Source organism: Salvelinus sp. IW2-2015, linkage group LG7 (genome assembly GCF_002910315.2).
Source record: "Salvelinus sp. IW2-2015 linkage group LG7, ASM291031v2, whole genome shotgun sequence".
Classification (NCBI taxonomy): domain Eukaryota; kingdom Metazoa; phylum Chordata; class Actinopteri; order Salmoniformes; family Salmonidae; genus Salvelinus; species Salvelinus sp. IW2-2015.
The window spans coordinates 15055112-15077109 of NC_036847.1; the positions used below are offsets into that span (position 1 = coordinate 15055112).

At 42.7% G+C, this 21998-nt stretch overlaps 1 protein-coding gene across 2 annotated transcripts; it reads left to right on the plus strand.

Annotated features, from left to right (window-relative positions):
• The first annotated feature begins 10326 nt into the window (after positions 1-10326).
• On the plus strand, positions 10327-21158 carry si:dkey-8e10.3 (serine/threonine-protein kinase SBK1). Of its 2 annotated transcripts, none has more exons than XM_023991108.2 (4): positions 10327-10485; positions 13415-13598; positions 18845-19047; positions 19279-21158. In XM_023991108.2, the coding sequence occupies exons 2-4, from the start codon at positions 13436-13438 to the stop codon at positions 19942-19944; spliced, it is 1032 nt and encodes a 343-aa protein (XP_023846876.1). In that variant the 5' UTR covers positions 10327-10485; positions 13415-13435; the 3' UTR covers positions 19945-21158. The 2 variants fall into 2 exon arrangements, with proteins under 2 accessions (XP_023846876.1, XP_023846877.1); XM_023991109.1 differs by lacking the exon at positions 10327-10485 and adding an exon at positions 10521-10681.
• The last annotated feature ends 840 nt before the right edge of the window (positions 21159-21998 follow it).

Below are 21998 nucleotides of genomic sequence, written 5' to 3' on the forward strand. Positions count from 1 at the left end.
CAGGGAGGTCTGAAGGTCTGACGGTGCAGTGGGTCTCAGCGAGCCAGTCTTTACCGCTGATCCTCACAGCAGAAGACACAATCAGGGACTAGTCTCCAGCCAGAGCAGAAAAGCTGTTGTTTCACGGCACATCGCCTCAATCATCTCAGAATGGAACTCAAGAGCCACTCAGTCCCCTGAGCGGAGATGGGGTTGTCAAGGAGAAAGGCCTCAAGCAGAGGTGTCGTTGCTGGAGGCAGGGCAAGGCAGCAGGCCGTGTCACTCTCATCACTGTGACTCCTTTTGATTGAGCTGAATATGGGCACCAGCCAACAGACACATGCTGGCACAGCAGCAATTTACCAACTAGGATGGTCCCTTCCAGGGCCCCCTGCCTAGACCTCACTCAGCATGGGGCCTACAGTTTATCATATGGCTCACTGGTGGTGTATATGACCTCAGCAACATCAAGGCCAGACAAGTGACAGGTGGAAACAGTGGAGCGATTTTCTTTCCTATTTAATTTTTTTTTATTGAACCTTTAATTAATTAGGCAAGTCAGTTAAGAACAAATTCTTATTTATAATGACGGCCTACACCGGCCAAACCTGGACGACGCTGGCCCAATTGTGCTCCAGTGTGTAAACTGACTCCCAATCACAGCCGGATGTGATACTGCCTGGATTCTAACCAGGGACTGTGATAAACAGCATATGTCCACTTTTGATGTTATAAGCCATGCAGAGCAAAAAATCAAATGTACTTGTACCTAGCACAACAACCACCTTTTCAAAGTAAGAAACTATAATTACAGTGTGTAAACTGGGGATTTTTAAGGAATTCAAGGTTGTGGAATGCAGCTGATTAAACATGACAATGTCGTGAGCGCATCATCACTGGTCATGGAAATAGAGCAGCTCGATAGAAATGTAGACCTATAAGCCTAGAACAAAAAACACACATAGGCCTACTGAATGTACTGTAGGCATAGGCTTCCGGCTTGTTCAGAAGAACATTTTGCTAGGGAACAAGACACTTTCAATCTTCAGTTTTTGGACCTCCTGATTCTTCAAGAATATAACTTAGAAATGCCTCATGAACTTAGTAAACTGTGGTCCCATCAGAACACAACATATAAGCTTGTTTTAATCCAATGTTTGTAAACTAAATAAATGTACACAAACACTATATGGTTAAAACTATCATTTTGACACATGGATGGTCAGCTCTTTTTATGAATTTGAGAGTGATTATATCCCTCCAGCCCCACCCCTTAGCTTTTTACCAAAACAGGGGCAGGAATTGTGCTTTGTTATTGTTTCGATGCGGATTGACCCTTTAAGAAATCTCTTTCCACAAATTGGAAAAATATGATATTACCTGCTTATGTCAAGATTCCGTGAATCAGTTTAGGCCTAATCAGCTCATTTGATCACCGGTAAGTAGCCTAGCCAATCGAGCCAACGCATATAACCTACTCATTGATTTATCAACCAAAACGGACCATGAATGCACCCTAAATCATAGGTAGCCTATACGTTTATTTGGAGCCAATGATGAATTTAGACTTTGACATTGGTCCCTATGATACTCTTGTCTCATACTGTGTTGGAGGGTCAGAGAGTGGAACCTCAATTATAATCAAAATTATGACTAAACAGAGGCTGAATACAGGAGCTCATAAAATGTGACTTTGTTCTCTTGAAGAAGCACCATTGCAATCAGTTCACGTGACATGCAGGAATTAATAGACACAGGTCAGACATTAGCCTACCAATCAATGGTCATCAACTCCAATTTCCACATCGTAAAATCCTGTATAGATAGATAGGTCGGTAGCTAAATATCCTACCCACACACCAAATGCTGAATGCCTATTATGTGAAAAAGGGTWATATTAGCAGGAAAATATTCGTGTAGCACAATCTTATGATCAAAACATGTTTCACAGGGTGAGATGATAATCCCTTTAAAAGTGTCGACACATATCTTAATGCTGCAGCAGACATTTTGTTAGCTATATCTCATTTCTGTTATAATGCATTGCAGTGTTCAACACGTTAGGGAGTGTAAGAATAGCACACCAACTGCTCCCATTAAAATCATATTACTGTAGTCTTTAAATCAAGAATAGGTTCAATCAAGGGCCTCAAGAGACTAGGGTCAACCAATGATGTATATAAAACAGGGGAGAATGACTGTCCCCTCTCACTGAAGCCACGGAAGTTCAGGCCGCCCACAGTACTGCAGGCATTGATTGGAAAAACATGATCTCCCGTTACAGTGAATGGAGAAATAGCAATGTTCATGGTCAATCTTTGTGTAACATTTTTTTTTTAAGACAATCATGGTACCAATAATTGCTTTTAATACACCAGATGTATGTCCTTTATCTGATTATTTTACAATCACATAGAAGAACTTATGAAGATAATTTAGTACCCCGGTACTGCAGAAATCTGACACAGCGGTTGCATTAAGGAGAAGTGGATCTAAAATTCCATGTATAACACTTGATCTTTGATCAAGTTTATTAGGAGTATTTCTGGAAATTGATGTGGCTCTCTGCAAAATCACCGGATGTTTTTGGAACTACTGAACATAACGCGCCAATGTATACTGAGATTTTTTGATATAAATATGAACTTTACCGAACAAAACATACATGTATTGTGTAACATGAAGTCCTATGAGTGTCATCTGATGAAGATCATCAAAGGTTAGTGATTKATTTTATCTCTATTTCTGCATTTTGTGACTCCTGTCTTTGGCTGGGAAAATGGCTGTGTTTTTCTGTGATTTGGCGGTGACCTAACATAATCGTTTGTGGTGCTTTCGCTGTAAAACCTTTTGGAAATCGGACACTGTGGTGGGATTAACAACAAGATTACCTTTAAAATGGTATAAGATACTTGTATGTTTGAGAAATTTTAATTATGAGATTTCTGTTGTTTGAATTTGGTGCCCTGCACTTTCACTGGCTGTTGTCATATCGATCCCGTTAACGGGATTGCAGACATAAGTTTTAATTGACTTCATTTGGCTTCAATGCGCTATTGAGTCTTCACATAGGAATGCATGGTGTCACGTGGTAGGCAACAACACATCTGCCACGCTGATCCTCAACACGGGGGCAGCTCAGGGGTGCGTGCTTAGTCCCCTCCTGTACTCTCTGTTCACCCACGACCAAGCACGACTCCAACACCATCATTAAGTTTGTCAACTTGGTAGGCCTGATCACCGACAACGATGAGACAGCCTACAGGGAGAAGATCAGAGACTTGGCAGTGTGGTGCCAGGACAACAGATCCTCAAAAAGCTATACAGCTGCACCATCGAGAGCATCCTGACTGGTTGTATCACCACCTGGTATGGCAACCACTCAGACTCCGACCTCAAGGCGCTACAAAGGGTAGTGTGTACGGCCCAGTGCCAAGCTTCCTGCCATCCAAGACCTCTATACCAGGCGATGTTAGAGGAAGGCCCTAAAAATTGACAAAGACTCCAGCTACCATAGTCATAGACTGTTCTCTCTGCTACCGCACAACAAGCGGTACTGGAGGGCCAAGTCTATGGCCAAAAGGCTTCTTAACAGCTTCTACCCCCAAGCCATAATACTGCTGAACAGCTAATCAAATGGCTACCCAGACTATTTGCGTTGACCCCCCCATTTGTACACTGCTGCTCCTCGCTGTTTGTTGTCRATGCATAGTCACTTTCACCTACCTACATGTACATATTACCTCAATTTCCTCAACTAAACTGTACATTGACTCGGTACTGGTACCCTCTATATAGCCTTGTTATTGTTTTTTTATTGTTACTCTTTTTTTACTTTAGTTTATTTAGTAAATATTTTCTTAACTCTTATTTTTCTTAACTGCATTGTTGGTTATGGGCTTGTAAGTAAGCATCACGGTAAGGTCTACACCTGTTGTATTGGGTGCATGTGACAAATACACTTTTATTTGATTTGATTTGACCGATGGCTTTGTCCATTCATATATACAGTCATTGATATAAACCCTGTATTACTGATGCTATGTATTGACCAATGAGAGAATTTGAAGCCACCGGTTGGCCCTATTGGCACTCCTCAGAAGAAGAKCTCCTCCATAGAAATAAATGGATTTCTACAGTATTTCAATTAAATGTTTCAAGGACAAAATTACAAGTATTTTTTGTTGTTGTGGTACATAAGTACTTTCCAAAAATTATATTTTAAGGAAAATGTCTTGAAAAAGTATGCATTGATGTGCCTGTAATGGAATAAACAGATGTAGACGTTAATAAATACCTTTCTATAGCTTCCAAAATATGTTTTTCAATGGTGGGGGAGTGCCAAGATGGAGGCGCTGTGACTTCAAAACAGTGCCCTCTGTCAGTCATCTAGTGTATATATAAATCATTGGGGTCAACATGGTTATCAAGACCACATATATTGAGTGATGTTTTGATCAATATGTTTTGCCCCAGAATACAGTAATATGTCTTCAGTTGGCACTGTAGAGATTACAAGTTCAAAGAAGGGTTAGTTTCACTAGATGGCAGCATTTTACTGGCAGTCTGACATCGCCAGTCTGACATCGCCTCTAAGCAAGGGGAACTGCCCCTTCCTACCTTCAGGCTATGGTCAAAACCTACACCCCAACCCGAGCCCTCCGCCACCTCTGGTCTCTCGGTCCTCCGACATTCCCACTCTCGGCAGTTCCCACTGGGCCCAGTCAAAGCTTTTCTCTGTCCTGGCACCCCAATGGTGGAACAAGCTTCCCCCTYAAGCTAGGACAGCAGAGTCCCTGCCCATCTTCTGAAAATGAGAGTCTTAAACACATCCCATTAGCTTTTCCTACTAGCACTGACTTTGATGATAAAATGTACTTGCTGCGACTTTTATATGTTGTTGTCTCACCTAACTATCTTGAGATGAATGCACTAATGTAAGTTGCTCTGGATAAGAGCGTCTGCTAAATTACTAAATTATAAATGTGAGCAAATGCTCCATGAATTTGTGTTCAAGTGTGTGTGTGTGTGTGTGTTTGTATTTGTGTTTGTGTGTTGTATCTGTAAGAGAGGGATGGAGGGAGGGAGGTCACTACTTTGCCAATGCCAATGTCATCTATTCAACAAAGAAAGACTGAGATAAATGCAGGAATCACCACTGTAAGGATTACAGTAAATACCTTTGTTGTCAACATGTCATCATGACATAGGTTACAGCGCTTTGCACATCATTACCAAAGCTTGTAAACTGCAGCAGTKCAATGCTATAAATATTCACTGGAGCCACTGTGCTCTAGAAATGTGGATTCAGTGGCTTCACAGTGTAATGACCATGGAGTTTGAATGCATATAATGCTTGTACTGTAAGTAATAAAAGCATTTTACAATTGTTTGTGGGCTTTGTAGTAGTGAGGATTGGGGCCGGGGTTGAACAAATTCAGCTTCATCTACTGGTGAGCTAAAAAATAAAAAGATCTGGAATTGAGAACCATGAACTTTCAACCCATTCCAGGTATTTAGAAATCTATATGCATTATTTTAAAAGTGTCCTGATCCTACAATGTCAATAGCAACTTGGGAGAACTCCAGAATCACCATTACATTTTAATTTGTAAAAATTATCACGAAGACAAATAATTGTACTCTGCTGTTTTTAACTTACATGAGAGGATTACAATTGTCTGCTCCACTAGTTTGTAGTACATGTCATTGAACACGTTGAGAGAGTATTGCCAATTTGACAAGCTATTCATAGACAGGCCAGTGGTCAGACAAGTCCCTGCCATAACGCTCTTTGTTGACAAAACAAAACACTGTCTCTGTCACATGGAAGACAGAGAGGAAATGTTTCAGATACCCTCACGCCCCTGAATCCCCCAAGGAATCCTACTGCCACCCTGTTACTCCATTATAGGAATAACTCCACAGGGCCCGGCAGCAGGCAGCCTCATGCCTCACAATTACCCCAATTAACACTGCTGCTACGACTCCGACTGTAGCAGGATTAGGGCTGTGTGGATACTGTAGGGGCTGGTATTAAATAGAAACAGAGAGTGATCACCAGCTACATAGCCTTACTAATACCAATGTCGTGCCATGTGCCACATAACGCAACCCTGGTTCCTGCTCCACTGATATTTTCCTTGGCTGTGCCAGGCAATAATAAAACACACACACTGAGCATTTTGATGACCATTTATTAACCAGCATGGCTAAACCCACCAGTCATCTTTTGCACTCAGTCACCTGCAACTACTGTACACCAAAAGGTGCAAGGCATTGCCAAACAAATTGATTGGACTAAAAGAATGATATCTCAGTGATGTATGGACGTACATGACTATTATAAATGTGTCACATGGGACAGATCCCTCAGATCCCACAAGGGCCATGCTCACTGAGATGAGTGACATGCCAGGCTGAAACGATATCTCACTCGCCTGTCTTCACCCACTCCATCTGCAGCGGGCACTGTGTAACCCATCTCCTTCAGAATGACTCTTTATTAATCTTTCTATATTAAGCAGCACAGTTTCCTCTGTTCATTCCCTTACTTTGTGTCAACCAGCAACAATTTATACTGCAGACAGGCATTACAAATATGCTTTCGTACACGCATGCCCTTGCCTGCTGCCCTCTTCTAGGAAACACTGTTCGTCAGTCCCCATTAGGCGCTACTTGATAAGTAGGATATTATTTGTCTTTATTTGTCTTTAAGACAAAAGTAATTATGTGTATGGGTATTTGTTTATATAACAAAGCATGTATGTGTAAATAAATGTCCCGCAGACATATTTCAAAAATTGCCAGGAGCTCCATGTCAACATTCGTTGAGGGTTTTTCTCACACTTTGTGTGATGTGATGATGCTGAGGCCTTGGGTTCAGTAGTTCCTCCAGGCCAGGCCAGGCCAGGCAGCAGCTGAGGGCACAGAGCGGTGAGGTGGCTAGTGGAGCTGTCAAGCAGTATGGCTTATATAAGACCATGTGTCACTGAGACTTGGACAGTAAAGCTGCAGTTTATCACGATCAAGATACCTGATACCCTGAATAATTATAAACAATTAATACATATTTTCTCTTAACAGCAGGTGGCCAGGAACGGGTGTGTGTGTGTGTTTGAGATGAATTGTTTCATTCTCTGAATGGAAAGACACTCAGTGATCCCAAGGTTTGTTACCCATGTACAAATATGATAGCTAGCATACATTGTTGATCTTCTGAAGAATCGTGTACTGTATAAGTAAACTCAATGCGCATGCAAAACTATACCTCTATCTTTCTATGGGACTAATGTCCAGAACAGCTGGGAGTTATTAACTTTTAGTGTAGCACCTATTTGGAAATGTTAGCCTAATTGCAGCTGTGTTGAGCTGGTTGCCTTTCTACACCACTCTGTAATTCCATTCCTGACAGACTCTGGGGACGGGTTGGAAGGGAGGGACACCAGGACCTCTGTCCTACCATGTCAAAGTTCCAAAACATGACAGCCTGGGTCAACTCTGACACTGAAATGTGATGAGCAACCTTTAGACACTGCACAATGTACACAAAAATCATGCACGGCTCAAAGTAGTTTGGAGCTATTATTGATGCGGTTCAAAATGACAGTACATTTAAATGATAAAACAGTTTAGCAGACAAATAATATTCAGTACCTGACCTAATACACTGCTAAGAAATCAGGAATTCACATTGAAATAGACATACCATTAAACATAACCAAACTGAATTGGATGCACAGACACAGTATCTGTATCTGAGCTGGGGCAGCCTGGGACAACATATCGGCCCTGACATTTTATCCACACCAGCCCACATCACTGCATGCACTGCCAACTCCCTGTCAAAATAGGACTCCATCATTTAATTATTATTATATTTTTTTAATAGAGATTAATTACATACATCTTTATGTACATTAATATCATAGGCTAATTTGTTTGCGGTTCAAAACCTGAGGAAGTGGAAAAAACACGTTAACTAGATTGTTAACTGTAAATATAATACCCACTGCTAGTCCTAAAAAAAACTTTGCAGTTGTAGGCACAGCACTCAATATCTCAAAGCCATATTAAATATTTTGTTAGAAAAATAGTTGCTATTAAGCTGAATATTGAGAGTTGAGAAATAAATATATACCTACAGGAAGCTGAGACCCTCCTCTCTTCAACAGGGACAAAGGGACGAAGCTTTCAAAGCTGTGTTTTTACTTCAATTGCATTTTGAAATGTTATATGTTCAGAACGCATTTCTCTCTCAAACGCATGGGAGGAGAGGAGAGTGGCTCGCTCATCACAGCAGCAGGCCCCAGCGAGGGCACAGGCACAGGGGCAGGGGCAGGGTAATGCACCAAATCGTGGTCAATTATTTTTGACTGAGGTGACAATGTAGAATGTTCTCTTTCTACGTTTATAGGCACCCTTTCCAGTTTTTTACGATCCATGATCTTGACTGTCTGATGACAGAGTCGGAGCAGGTCTCTTTGCTGATGCTGAGTTTGAGTTTGTGTTTGTGTTTGTGTGACCTCAGCTCAGAAAASCAGGCTGGCCCATCTTGGTAGGGAGGCCGGCCGTTGCTTCCTGATCAGCCAAAGGCTCATTACAGATCAGAGAAATTGCCCCAAAATGTTTCTTAAAAAAATCTTAACAGGCCCATGGGCCACCGGGCCATTTCACCTTTTTCATTGTTTTTTTGTTGTTGATATATATAAAAAATATATTTGTGTGTGTCAATTTCGACCAGCCCATCCAAACAAAATAATCGTCCAGCCGATCTGGCAATTACCAGAATTGCCAGATAGCCAATCCACCCCTGTATCTGAGAAGCCTATAGACCCCAGAATAACTAGGGTCAGGGGTGATGAGTGAGGACTCTGAAGACCACCACTCTAGTCCAGGTTGCTTCATACAGATCCCTGTGGACATGTTTGTGTGTGTGAGTGCCACTGCTTGAGTGCATTCATGGCCGGCACTTCGGGCTCTGCAGATAAGCCCCCTGTTACGCTGGACCTGGATCCATTTCAGCCTGGACAATCTAGTAGTGACCCAGCTGGCCAAAGGCCAATAGAAAGCTGGATGCAACAGGCTGGATGCTGGATGCAACAGGCTGGATGCTGGATGCAACACCAGTAGCTATATATGGTTTGCCAAATTGAGTTTTTTAAATCTGCTTAAGATTCTTTAATGAGATAAAGAATACTTTCCTGAGTTCTTATGAGCTTTCTTCATCTCAGCAGGGACAGTTTAACCACATGCTGTGTGGTGAGGTAATCTAGTCATAACGTCATACAAATCTGATCCATAATTATTGGCACAGTTGATAAAGATGAGCAAAAATGACTGTATAAAATAAATAATACAAATACTGAGCTATATTGCATGCAACYAAAAAAGYAAAATTATATTATTTTATACCAATACAATTGCTCAGAGAAAGAGTTTTTGTTTAACAAGTAATACAAAAAAAAAAATGTATAGTGTTTCCAGGTCCTTGATATCCTTCATCTGCCCTTATGGACTGCCCTGTTCAATTCAAACCACAGGTTTTTAATGGGGTTCAAGTCCAGAGGCTGAGATGGCCATTTTACTGGACAATTAACATTTCTTTGTGGAGTTTGATGTATGCTTGGGGTTATTGCTGGAAGATCCACTTGCGGCCAAGTGTCAGACCTCCTGGCAGAGGCAACCAGGTTTTTTACTAAAATGTTGGTAAAATGTTTACTTGTTAAACAAAATCTCTTTCTCTTAGCAATTGTATTAGTATAAAATAATATKATTTCATTTTTTTTGGAGCATACAATATACTGTAGCTCAGTTTTTGTATAATTTATTTGATACAGTCTTTTTGCTCATCTTTATCAAGGGTGCCAATATTTATGGAACTGACTGTATGTGGTGTGTTCAATCAGCACATTCTCAGGGTACATGGGCTTGGTTACAGGGCAAGGAGGACGTAAATACAATGTGGTTGAATTAGGAAATATCACCTTTTACATTTGTGACTGGAGAGATAATACAGCATACTATCTTCCCTGTGCTCAAGTCTTTATTAAAGATAAGCATGTATGACTGTATTTTTAAACACACCTGCACATTTGTCGTTTAATAGAAGCAGTCCAGAACATTGAGAGGTTGTAGTGGTATTATGGCACATGTACTTACTCGTAGTTCCCTAGGGGGCTGTATTAGTGTGTATTTGTGTGAGTGTGAGTGTGCGAGCGTGAGTGTGAGTGTGTGGGCATGTGCCCATATTGGTACATCCAATAGTGACAGAACCTTTAATCTTCCAAGAGCAGTTAAGGTGCTTCTGCTTTATAAAGCAGCATGTGTAACAGTGTGAGTGTAACAGTGTGTGTGTAAGAGTGTGAGTGCCCTTTGCAGCAGCCAGTTTGTAATCAGCTGTCGAAGTGGGCTCCGAGTCTTAGCTGTAGCCGAGTGGTAGCACTCTCCTCTAACCCTGGTCCACTCAGCCAGCCACACAGCCCTGTGATTCACAGCACAGCTGCGGTAAGGTGATGGAAGGACAGAGGGACACACGCTAAACCTGAGCTTCACCACTACGCTAACTGGCACATGCATGCAAGTTGCATGCTGGTTGTGCGTATGTTTTTTTTTGTGTGTGTGTGTGTGTGTGTATTGTGTTTGTTGCAACATATGTGTGCATATTTATTGGTCGAGACCATTGTGATACTCTACTATAAAGGTAAGATAACCATCAGTCAGTTTTCTGATCATCTTGGTTGATGCAATTTCTTATGCTTGAGTAAGATCAATGTCGATTCAAATGCAATTAAATAATTGTTTTTGTTATGCYTTTCATATGGGTATGAGATTTTTATATGTACTTAAACACCAATTTTATAGTTTATGTACACCTTATGTACACATTTTGTAGTTTATGTACACCTGCAAAATACATCTTGCAGAGAAGGCTTGTGGTATTGCAAAAAAGTATTATTTGTAATGATAATGCGTGATACATCATATGATGACAAAAACCCTGAAAGTATTCTAAATTGATCAGTTTACAACTGATCAATATTGAATGTTTACATGGAAAAACAATCAATAGTTATTGTGAAACCCACATTGCTTCCTTTTGCTAACTATTTTATGATTGAACATTTCTGTAAATATAATTACATTGGAAATGAGTTACAATGTAATTGAATTGTGTAAATTCATAGCGATCTCGTTTAATGTTTAATGTTCTGGTTAAAATAAACTACTGTATACATACATCCACTCCAGAATATTATATTATACACTTATTCAAAATAACTCATTTCGGTAACTCATTTCAAGTCCAACGGAATAAGATTTTCTTACTGTAGTAGTTGACATCATTCAAACAGGAAATTATGAAAGAGGATGTTTAAAATAAATGTTGTTACATTACTTCAATGTAGCCCATCTTTATTGTCTACATTTTAAATATGCATTTACGCTATAATGTTACTGCTACAATTACAGCAACATGTTCTGTCACTACACAGTACTTTGTGGGATAATAACACTGATTGGGTTTGTTATTAACCAGTGATGTTGTGTTTTTAGCAGTTTGTGTGATTATTTGCTATTTTATTTTGCCTCAGCCTACACAAATATAACAATCTTTGAGAAGTATTTAGGCTGTCACATAACAAGATAACCAGGCCATACTGACTCCAAGTCAGCATGTTCTGACTCCAAGTAATCCACCTTGCCATACAAATACGCCACGGATAATTCAAAACACCTGCAACATGTCTACATAACATGTCATCTAATGCCATCAATGTGTTTCACGCCATGTGATACCGTAAAATGTTAGGTTTTGCAGTGAGTGCTGAGTGTGTCGTATTAGTGTGTATGAATGACTGTGGTACAGAGACAGCGCTGGGTGGGCCAGTGCTTCTCAGCTGAAAGGAGTCGACCGAGGTAGAGGGGCATGCATACAGTTACAGTAGTAAGACTGGCTATGGATGGATCTCTTCTCTGGAGATTGCGATTGTGATTCACCCTTTATTAACTGTCAGATTAATTATTAGGAATGGCTCGATAAATACATTTCTATTGTGACCACCAAAAACGGTGACCTCAAAATGAAGCTCTGTTGCCTTGGTACAGTATAATCTTGGTACAGTGCATTTGGGAAGTATTCAGACCCCTTCCCTTTTTCCACATTTTGTTAAGTTAAAGCCTTATTCAAAATGTATTTAAAAATTCCAACATCAATCTACACAAAATACCCCATAATGACAAAGCGAAAACAGGTTTATAGAAATGTGTGCAAATTTACTGAAATACCTTATTTACGTAAGTATTCAGAACCTTTGCTATGAGACTCAAAATTGAGCTCAGGTGCATCCTGTTTCCATTGATCATACATGAGATGATTCTACAACTTGACTGGAGTCCACCAGTGGTAAACTCAATTGATTGGACATGATTTGGAAAGGCACACACGTGTCTATATAAGGTCCCACAGTTGGCAGTGCATGTCAGAGGAAAAAACAAGTCATGAGATCAAATTAATTGTCCGTAGAGCTCCGAGACAAGATTATGTCGAGGCACATATCTGGGGAAGGGTACCAAAAAATGTCTACAGCATTGAAGGTCCCCAAGAACACAGTGGCCTCCATCATTCTTAAATAGAAGAAGTTTGGAACCACCAAGAATCTTCCTAGAGCTGGCCACCCGGCCAAACTGCGCAATCGGGGGAGAAGGGCTCGATGTCACGCCCTGACCGTAGAGATCCTTTTTATGTCTCTATTTTGGTTGGTCAGGGCGTGAGTTTGGGTGGGCATTCTATGTCTGGTGTTCTATGTTGTCCTTGTTTTGTATTTCTGTGTGTTTGGCCAGGTATGGTTCTCAATCAGAGGCAGCTGTCTATCGTTGTCTCTGATTGAGAATCATACTTACTGTTCCCACCTGTGTTTGTGGGTGGTTATTTTCTGGTTAGTGTTTGTTGCACCTGTCAGAACTGTTCGTTTCGTTGGTCGTTTTTGTTGTTTTTGTTCATGTATTCATATTGATTAAAAGTATTATGGATACGTACCACGCTGCACTTTGGTCCTCCTTTCCTTCTCCCGACGACAATCGTTACACTCGAGGCTGTAATCGCTGCCAAAGGTGCTTCAACAAAGAACTGAGTAAAGGGTCTGAATACTTATGTAAATTTGATATTTGTGCTATTTATTTTAAATAAATGCTCTGTTATTATGGGGCGTTGTGTGTAGATTAATGACGGGAAAAAAACAATTTAGTGCATTTTAGAATGAGGCTGTAATGTAACAAAATGTGGAGAAAGTCAAGGGGTCTGAATTCTTTCCGAATGCACCGTATAGACTGTATACTGTGTTTGCATCCGTGCATCTCCAATAATTGTTTGCTGTGAATTGTGCAGAGGCATTGGATCATTACATTAATTAACCCACGTCTCTCTGACTGTCAGATTTGAGACAGAGAGAGAGAGATGATCGAGCTGGGCCTTGCAGATGGCAGTCTGATTGATGAACTGATGGCGCTGACGGCTCAGAGCCTGAGCCACTTGGAGATCAAAGAGCACTTCAACATTATCAAGGAGATCGGCCGGGGGAAGTATGGCAAGGTTCTGCTGGTCACCCATCGCTGCAGGGGTAAGACACCAACTCATTGTTTAAAAGGCTGAAATACTAAGGGCTTTCCTTTGGTTCAATGACACAAGAAAACGTTTTATTCATTTCATGTAGCTTGGAAAGTGGCAGAATTTTTTGGTATCAAATTACCCTTAGAATTATTATTATTTAAAAATTTAAAAATGTCCCATTTATTTAACCAGGTAGGCCAGTTGAGAACAAGTTCTCATTTACAACTGCGACCTGGCCAAGATAAAGCAAAGAAGTGCAACAAAAACAACAACACAGAGTTACACATGGGATAAACAAACGTACAGTCAATAACACAATATAATTTTTTTTATATACAGTGTGTTTTAATGTAGTAAGATTAAGGAGGTAAGGCAATAAATAGGCCATAGTGGCAAAATAATTCAAATGTAGCATTAACACTGGAGTGATAGATGTGCAGATGGTGATGTGCAAGTAGAGATACTGAGGTGCAAAAGAGCAAAACTAAATAACAATATGGGGATGAGGTAATTGGGGCTATTTACAGATGGGCTGTGTACAGGTGCAGTGATCGGTAAGCTGATGCTTAGAYTTAGTGAGGGAGATATGTCTCCATCTTCAGCGATTTTTGCAATTCGTTCCAGTCATTGGCAGCAGAGAACGGGAAGGAAAGGCGGCCAAAGGAGGAGTTGGCTTTGGGGATGACCAGTGAAATATACTTGCTGGACCGCGTGCTATGGGTGGGTATTGCTATGGTGAGCTGAAATAAGGGAGGCTTTACCTAGCAAAGACTTATATATGACCTGGAGCCAGTGGGTTTGGCGGTGAATATGTAGTGAGGACCAGCCAGAGCATACAGGTCGCAGTGGTGGGTAGTATATGGGTCTTTGGTGACAAAATGGATGGCACTGTGATAGACTACATCTAATTTGCTGAGTAGAGTGTTGGATGCTATTTTGTAAATGACATAGCCGAAGTCAAGGATCGGTAGGATAGCCACGGAAGGAGTGTTGTATGGCATTGACTTGCTTGGGCAAGTTGCTGCGGGGGTGCAGAACAGGTGCTCTTATTCTGCATGGACTTTGTGCTACAGGATGCAAATTCAAATTCCCAAAAGTTTTGGGACACTGTAAAGTCCATGCAGAATAAGAGCACCTTGTCCCTCCTTTCCATAAGCATTTTTCTACGGCTTGCCATGCTTTCCACCTGGCTACCACAACTTTACAGTGTCCCAAAACTTTTGGGAATTTGTGTTATAGGATGCAAATTTCTGTTTGAAAATGCTATCCTTTGCTTTCCTAACTGCCTGTGTATATTGGTTCCTAACTTCCCTGTTGCATTTCACGGGGGCTATTTGAGGCTAATGCAGTACGCCACAGGATGTTTTTGTGCTGGTCAAGGGCAGTCAAGTCTGGAGTGAACTAAGGTCTATATCTGTTCTTAGTTCTACATTTTTTGAATGTAGCATGCTTTTTTAAGATGCTGAGGAAAGCACTTTTAAAGAWTAACCAGGCATCCTCTACTGACGGAATGAGGTCAATATCCTTCCAGGGTACCCGGGCCAGGTTGATTAGAAAGGCCTGCTCGCTGAAGTGTTTCAGGGAGTGTTTGACAGTGATGAGGGGTGGTCGTTTGACCGCGGACCCATCACGGACGCAGGCAATGAGGCAGTGATCGCTGAAATCCTGGTTGAAGACAGCAGAGGTGTATTTAGAGGGCAAGTTGGTCAGAATGATATCTATGAGGGTGCTCATGTTTACGGATGTGGGGTTGTACCTGGTAGGTTCCATGATAATTTGTGTGAGATTGAGGGCATCTAAACTCAGCAAAAGAAGAAATGTCCCTTTTTCAGGACCCTGTCTTTCAAAGATAATTCATAAAAATCCAAATAACTTCACAGATCTTAATTGTAAAGGGTTTAAACACTGTTTCACATGCTTGTTCAATGAACCATAAACAATTAATGAACATGCACCTGTGGAACGGTCGTTAAGACACTAACAGCTTACAGATGGTAGGCAATTAAGGTCACATTTATGAAAACCTAGGACACTAAAGAGGCCTTTCTACTGACTCTGAAAAACACCAGAAGAAAGATGCTCAGGGTCCCTGCTCATCTGCGTGAACATGCCTTCGGCATGCTGCAAGGAGGCATGAGGACTGAAGATGTGGCCAGGGCAATAAATTGCAATGTCCGTACTGTGAGAAGCCTAAGACAGCGCTACAGGGAGACAGGACGGACAGCTGATCGTTCTCGCAGTGGCAGACCACGTGTAACAACACCTGCACAGGATCGGTACATCCGAACATCACACCTGCGGAACAGGTACAGGATGGCAACAACAACTGCCCGAGTTACACCAGGAACGCACAATCCCTCCATCCGTGCTCAGACTGTCCTCAATAGACTGAGAGAGGCTGGACTGAGGGCTTGTAAGCTTGTTGTAAGGCAGGTCCTCCCCAGCTATCACCGGCAACAACATTGCCTATGGGCACAAACCCACCATCGCTGGACCAGACAGGACTGGCAAAAAGTGCTCTTCACTGACGAGTTGCGGTTTTGTCTCACCAGAGGTGATGGTCGGATTTGCGTTTATTGTCAAAGGAATGAGCGTTACACCGAGGCCTGTACTCTGGAGCGGGATCGATTTGGAGATGGAGGGTCCATCYTGGTCTGGGGCGGTGTGTCACAGAATCATCGGACTGAGCTTGTTGTCATTGCAGGCAATCTCAAGGGGAAGACATCCTCCTCCCTCATGTGGTACAATTCCTGCAGGCTCATCCTGACATGACCCTCCAGCATGACAATGCCACCAGCCATACTGCTCGTTCTGTGCGTGATTTCCTGCAAGACAGGAATGTCAGTGTTCTGCCATGGCCAGCAAAGAACCCAGATCTCAATCCCATTGAGCACGTCTGGGACCTGTTGGATCGGACGGTGAGGGCTAGAGCCATTCCCCCCAGAAATGTCCAGGAACTTGCAGGTGCVTTGGTGGAAGAGTGGGGTAACATCTCACAGCAAGAACTGGCAAATCTGGTGCAGTCCATGAGGAGGAGATGCAGTGCAGTACTTAATGCAGCTGGTGGCCACACCAGATACTGACTGTTACTTTTGATTATGACCCCCCCCCCCCCCATCCCTTTGTTCAGGGAAACATTATTCCATTTCTGTTAGTCACATGTCTGTGGAACGTGTTCAGTTTATGTCTCAGTTGTTGAATCTTGCTATGTTCATACAAATATTTACACAAGTTTGCTGCAAATAAACGCAGTTGACAGTGAGAGGACATTTCTTTTTTTGCTGAGTTTATCTTATATTGTAGTACGGCCGGGGTGTTAAGCATATCCCAGTTTAGGTCACCTAACAGTACGAACTCTGAAGATAAATGGGGGGCAATCAATTTGCATATGGAGTCCAGGGCACAACTGGGAGCTGAGGAGGGTCTATAGCAAGCGGAAACAGTGACAGACTTATTTCTGGAAAGGTGGATTTTTAAAAGTAGAAGCTCAAACTGTTTGGACACAGACCTGAGTAGCATGACAGAACTCTGCAGGCTATCTCTGCAGTAGATTGCTACCCCGCCCACTTCGGCAGTTCTATCTTGGAGGAAAATGTTGTAGTTGGGGATGGAAATTTCAGAATTTTTGGTGGCCTTCCTAAGCCAGGATTCAAAACACGGCAAGGACATCAGGGTTGGCGGAGTGTGCTAAGGCAGTGAATAAAACAAACTTAGGGAGGAGGCTTCTTATGTTAACTAGCATGAAACCAAGGCTTTTACGATTACAAAAGTCAGCAAATGATAGTGCCTGGGGAATAGGTGTGGTACTGGGGTCTACAGGGCTTGGGTTAACCTCTACATCACCAGAGGAACAGAGGAGGTGTAGGATAATGGTATGGCTAAAGTCTATAAGAACTGGTCGTCTAATGCGTTGGGAACAGAGAATAAAAGGAGCAGATTTCTGGGCGTGGTAGAATACAGTAGATTCAGGGCATGATGTACAGACAAGGGTATGGTAGGATGTGAGTACAGTGGAGGTACACCTAGGCGTTGAGTGACGATGAGAGAGGTTTCGTCAGGTGAGGTCTCAGCGTGTGTGGGGGGTGGGACAACAGAGCTATCTAAGGCAAGGTGATCGGGACTGAGGGCTCTACAGTGAAATAAAACAGTAAGGACTAGCCTAGACAGCAGTAGACAATGCATATTGATTTTAGAGAGAGGCATATTGACATTAGAAAGAGGCATAAAGCAGTCACAGGTGTTGATCGGGAGAGCTAAGACAACAACGGGTAAATGGCGATGAATGGGCAGAGCGGGTCAGTTAGGAACATGCAGGACCTGAGTTTGAGGCTGGGGCCGACAGATAAACAAAATTAGGTACTGTGTTATTGAAACTGTCCAGGGGGCATCAGCTGTGTAGACGAGTGATCATAGGGTCCAAAGAATAGCAATAGATACGCTAGGCGAGTGGGAGACACGGCGCTTAGAAAGCTAGCGGGCCGGGGCAAGAAGATGGGTCTTCGGCGACATTGCAACAGAAAAGCCAGTTGAGACCACATCGGGTGACCATGTCGGCAGACCGGTCGTGATGGATCGGCGGGGCCCCGCGTTGACAACAAAGGGTTTTGTTGAATTAGCTGGTATATGGGCATAGCTCGTGGCTAGTTCAAGGCTAACTGGTGCTTGCTTCGGGACAGAGGTGTTAGCTAACAGTAGCCACTCGGTAGCAGCTAGTTAGCTGCGATGATCCGGTTTAATGATCCAGAGCGGCAGGAATCCGGTGATGTGGTAGAGAGAAGCAGTCCGATATGCTCTGGGTTGATATCGCACTGTGCAGACTGGCATGTATTGTCCGAGCTAAAGCTGGCGGTGTCCAAGCTAAAAGGTGAAGACCGCTAGCCGTGTCTAACAAAAACTAGTAGCTAGTTAGCTGGCTAGCTCCTGATGGAGGTTCCAGTTATAAGGAATAAAAATAGCAGATCCGTACCACATTGGGTGAGGCGGGTTGCAGGAAAGTATATTTAGTTCATAGATAGAAAGTGAGATTGAAATGTATACGGGGGAAAAAACGGCTATTTACACACAACACACGACCGACTGCTATGTCATCTTGGAACAGCAAATGTCATAGTGTACTGCCAATACTGGATCTAATGCTGCTGCTAATATCATTTATACCGTCTGCTATCTCTTGTGTTTTCTATTCATAAACATCTCTTATGGTCATAACATTTTGCCAAGTTGTTATAAAACATAACAAATAGGAATGTTTTACAGGAACACCGATGGCTCTTAAAGTGATGCCAAAAGCCTCCACCAAGCTCCAGGGATTCTTACGGGAGTACTGTATATCCTTGCACCTATCCTGCCACCCCTGCATCGTAGGTCTCTTCGGAATCGCCTTTCAATCTAATGAGCACTATGGCTTTGCCCAGGAGCTTGTTATTGGGAGGGACCTTTTTGCCGTCATCCAACCAAAAGTAAGATTGTGTTTGATTTTGATATAGTAAATCTGTGACCTAACATTGATTGAATGTTTTAGAATTCAATCAAGAGGATTGGTGAATATTGTCAATCTATACCCTTTTGAGTGTCCATAAGCGCAATGTACTGTTAAAAATAGTCCAAATGCACTGTACAGTCTTCTAATTCACCTTAGACAAGTCTCAATGACCACAAAGCTCTAACAGTTTCCAATCCTCTGCTCCCAGGTGGGTATCCCAGAGAGTGCAGTGAAGCGCTGCGTCCTGCAGATTGCCAGTGCCCTGGAGTTCATCCACGAGCACGGCCTGGTCCACCGCGACATCAAACCTGAGAACATCCTGCTGCTGGACAGCCACTGCTGCCGGGTAAAGCTGGCTGACTTCGGCCTGGCTCAGACGAGAGGCACTCTGATTCGCTTCATCTCCGGCACGCTGCCCTACATGGCCCCAGAGCTGTGTGCCGTTGCCCTGGAGGAGGGCCAGAAGGAGGTGACAGCGCCCCCGCTCAGCGTGGAGCCCAGCCTGGACACCTGGGCCTTRGGAGTGGTCATCTTTTGCATTCTCACCGGCTACTTCCCCTGGGAGCGCTGCGTGACCTCAGATGACTTCTACCAGGAGTTTGCTGATTGGTGCCAGGCACCCACCGTGGAGGAAGTTCCACCCTTGTGGAAGAGATTCACCCCAGCTGCCATGGAAATGTTCAGCAGGCTGTTGGAGCTCAATGCTAACAACAGATGCACAGTAGGGGAGGTCAGGTCCTATGTGGAAAAGGACTGGTTGATGCCGACGCTAGTGGACACAAACGGACTGCAACCGGAGAATGGCAAGGTCAGTGCCACCTGCTCCACCCCTAGTGTGTGTAGGAGTAGTCCTGTCCACCAGGAGGTGGAGTAAAGGTCTTCAGTGGAACGGTGTCTGAGGTATCTGTGTACACCTCCAGCTCATGGTATCAACTATCCAATTTACAGGGAGCACAAGGTGTGCATTCGACACCACTCTTACAATGCACTGATAGGTAGGGTAACTGAATCATACTCAACGTCAGTCCAGAGAGCCACACAAGGGCTACATCTGAAGTGAAGGGGAAACATTTCTGATAGGATAAGAGTGTACTGTAAAAGCAGCACTATTTGAGTGTGAGTGAGCTCGTACTATTCTGTGTGTATGTACACAATATTGGTAACCTGATAAATTTAGCAATGTTAKAAAAGAGTTTGTATCTACTGTAGCATAGGAGCCGCTGATGCTATATTGTGTGTAACTACACAACGTTGGTAACCTGAGAAATATACTGTTACATAGAACTTGTACCTAGCATAGGAGCAGKTATTTTCAGAACAATGCTTTATATTCTGCGTTTTAGAATCTCTCACTGCACAGAAGACAAGCATTAGAATAATTTCATAGAGGGAGAGTGTGCACTGTGCGTTCAAGCTGGCTTAGTGGCAGTGTTCACTTTGGCAGTGCTCAATGTTCTCTCAAATGTTTTTGTAGTGTGTCACACTGTACAGGCTGTTCCGTGAATGAGGCTACCTCAGTTTGTCTATTTCTGTGCATACTCTCATTGTTCATGAATGATCCATATTCAAAAATAGATATACAGAAAATACATTAACTGTATAATGAATGTAATGTAATAGACTGAATATGAAAGGGGTATGGGTAAATATCCAGAGTGTAATTTTTAGATATTCCCTAACTGGCCCCAGTAAATGACTGTCACACTGAAAGCTGTTTCAAGTTTACATTGTTTCATATCAACTTAATTTAAAGCAAAGCCAACAACTTGGGAGCTGCTATATACCAATTAACTCTGTCACCCTAAATAGAAATTGACGTTCCAATCATCCTTTTTTGTGCACTGTAAAAAAAAAAAAAGTTTTTACGGTATCTTATTGACAAACAGGTACAGTATGTTACCGTAAATACCGCAAACTACAGTAGTGTACTGTTAAACCAAKGTTTCTTTGAAATTTATGGTAACATACTGTAACTTTCTTTTATTCGAATCAAGTACATAATTATTGTGTATAGGTTGCACGTAAAGTTTTTGACACAGTGTTTGAGTATGCCTTTGGTATGAACAAATAAACATAATCCATCTCTTCTGTCTGCTTCTTTTCATCCACTCTCGAGGGCATATCATATTTCCTTCTTTGAAGCTCCGTCCATAACCTAAGTGATTCATAGTCGCACCTCTCTCCCTCTCCTACCACAACCCTCACTCCTCACTACTCTCCCTCTCCTACCACTCCCTCACCCCTCACCTCTCTTCCTCTCCTACCACAACCCTCACTCCTCACCACTCTCCCTCTCCTACCACTCCCTCACCACTCTCCCTCTCCTACCACTCCCTCACCACTCTCCATCTCCTACCACTACCTCACCTCTCACCACTCTCCCTCTCCTACCACTCCCTCACCACTCTCCCTCTCCTACCACAACCCTCACTCCTCACCACTCTCCCTCTCCTACCACTCCCTCACCCCTCACCACTCTCCATCTCCTACCACTACCTCACCTCTCACCACTCCTCTCCCTCTCCTACCACTCCCTCACCCCTCGCCACTCTCCCTCTCCTACCACTACCTCACCTCTCACCACTCTCTTCCTCTCCTACCACAACCCTCACCCCTCACCTCTCTCCCTCCTCTACCACTCCCTCACCGCTCAACTCTCTCCCTCTCTTACCAAATTTAATCAAATAAAATGTTATTCGTCACATGCTTCGTAAACAACAGGTGTAGACTAACAGTGAAATGCTTACTTACGGGCCCTTCCCAAAAATGCAAAGAGAAAGAAAATAGAAAAATAATAGAAAAGAAAAACACATAAAAAATAAGAAATACACAATGAGTAAATATAACTTGACTATATACAAGGTGTACCAGTTCCGAGTCGATGTGCAGGGGTTTGAGGTAATTGAGGTAGATATGTACATATAACTA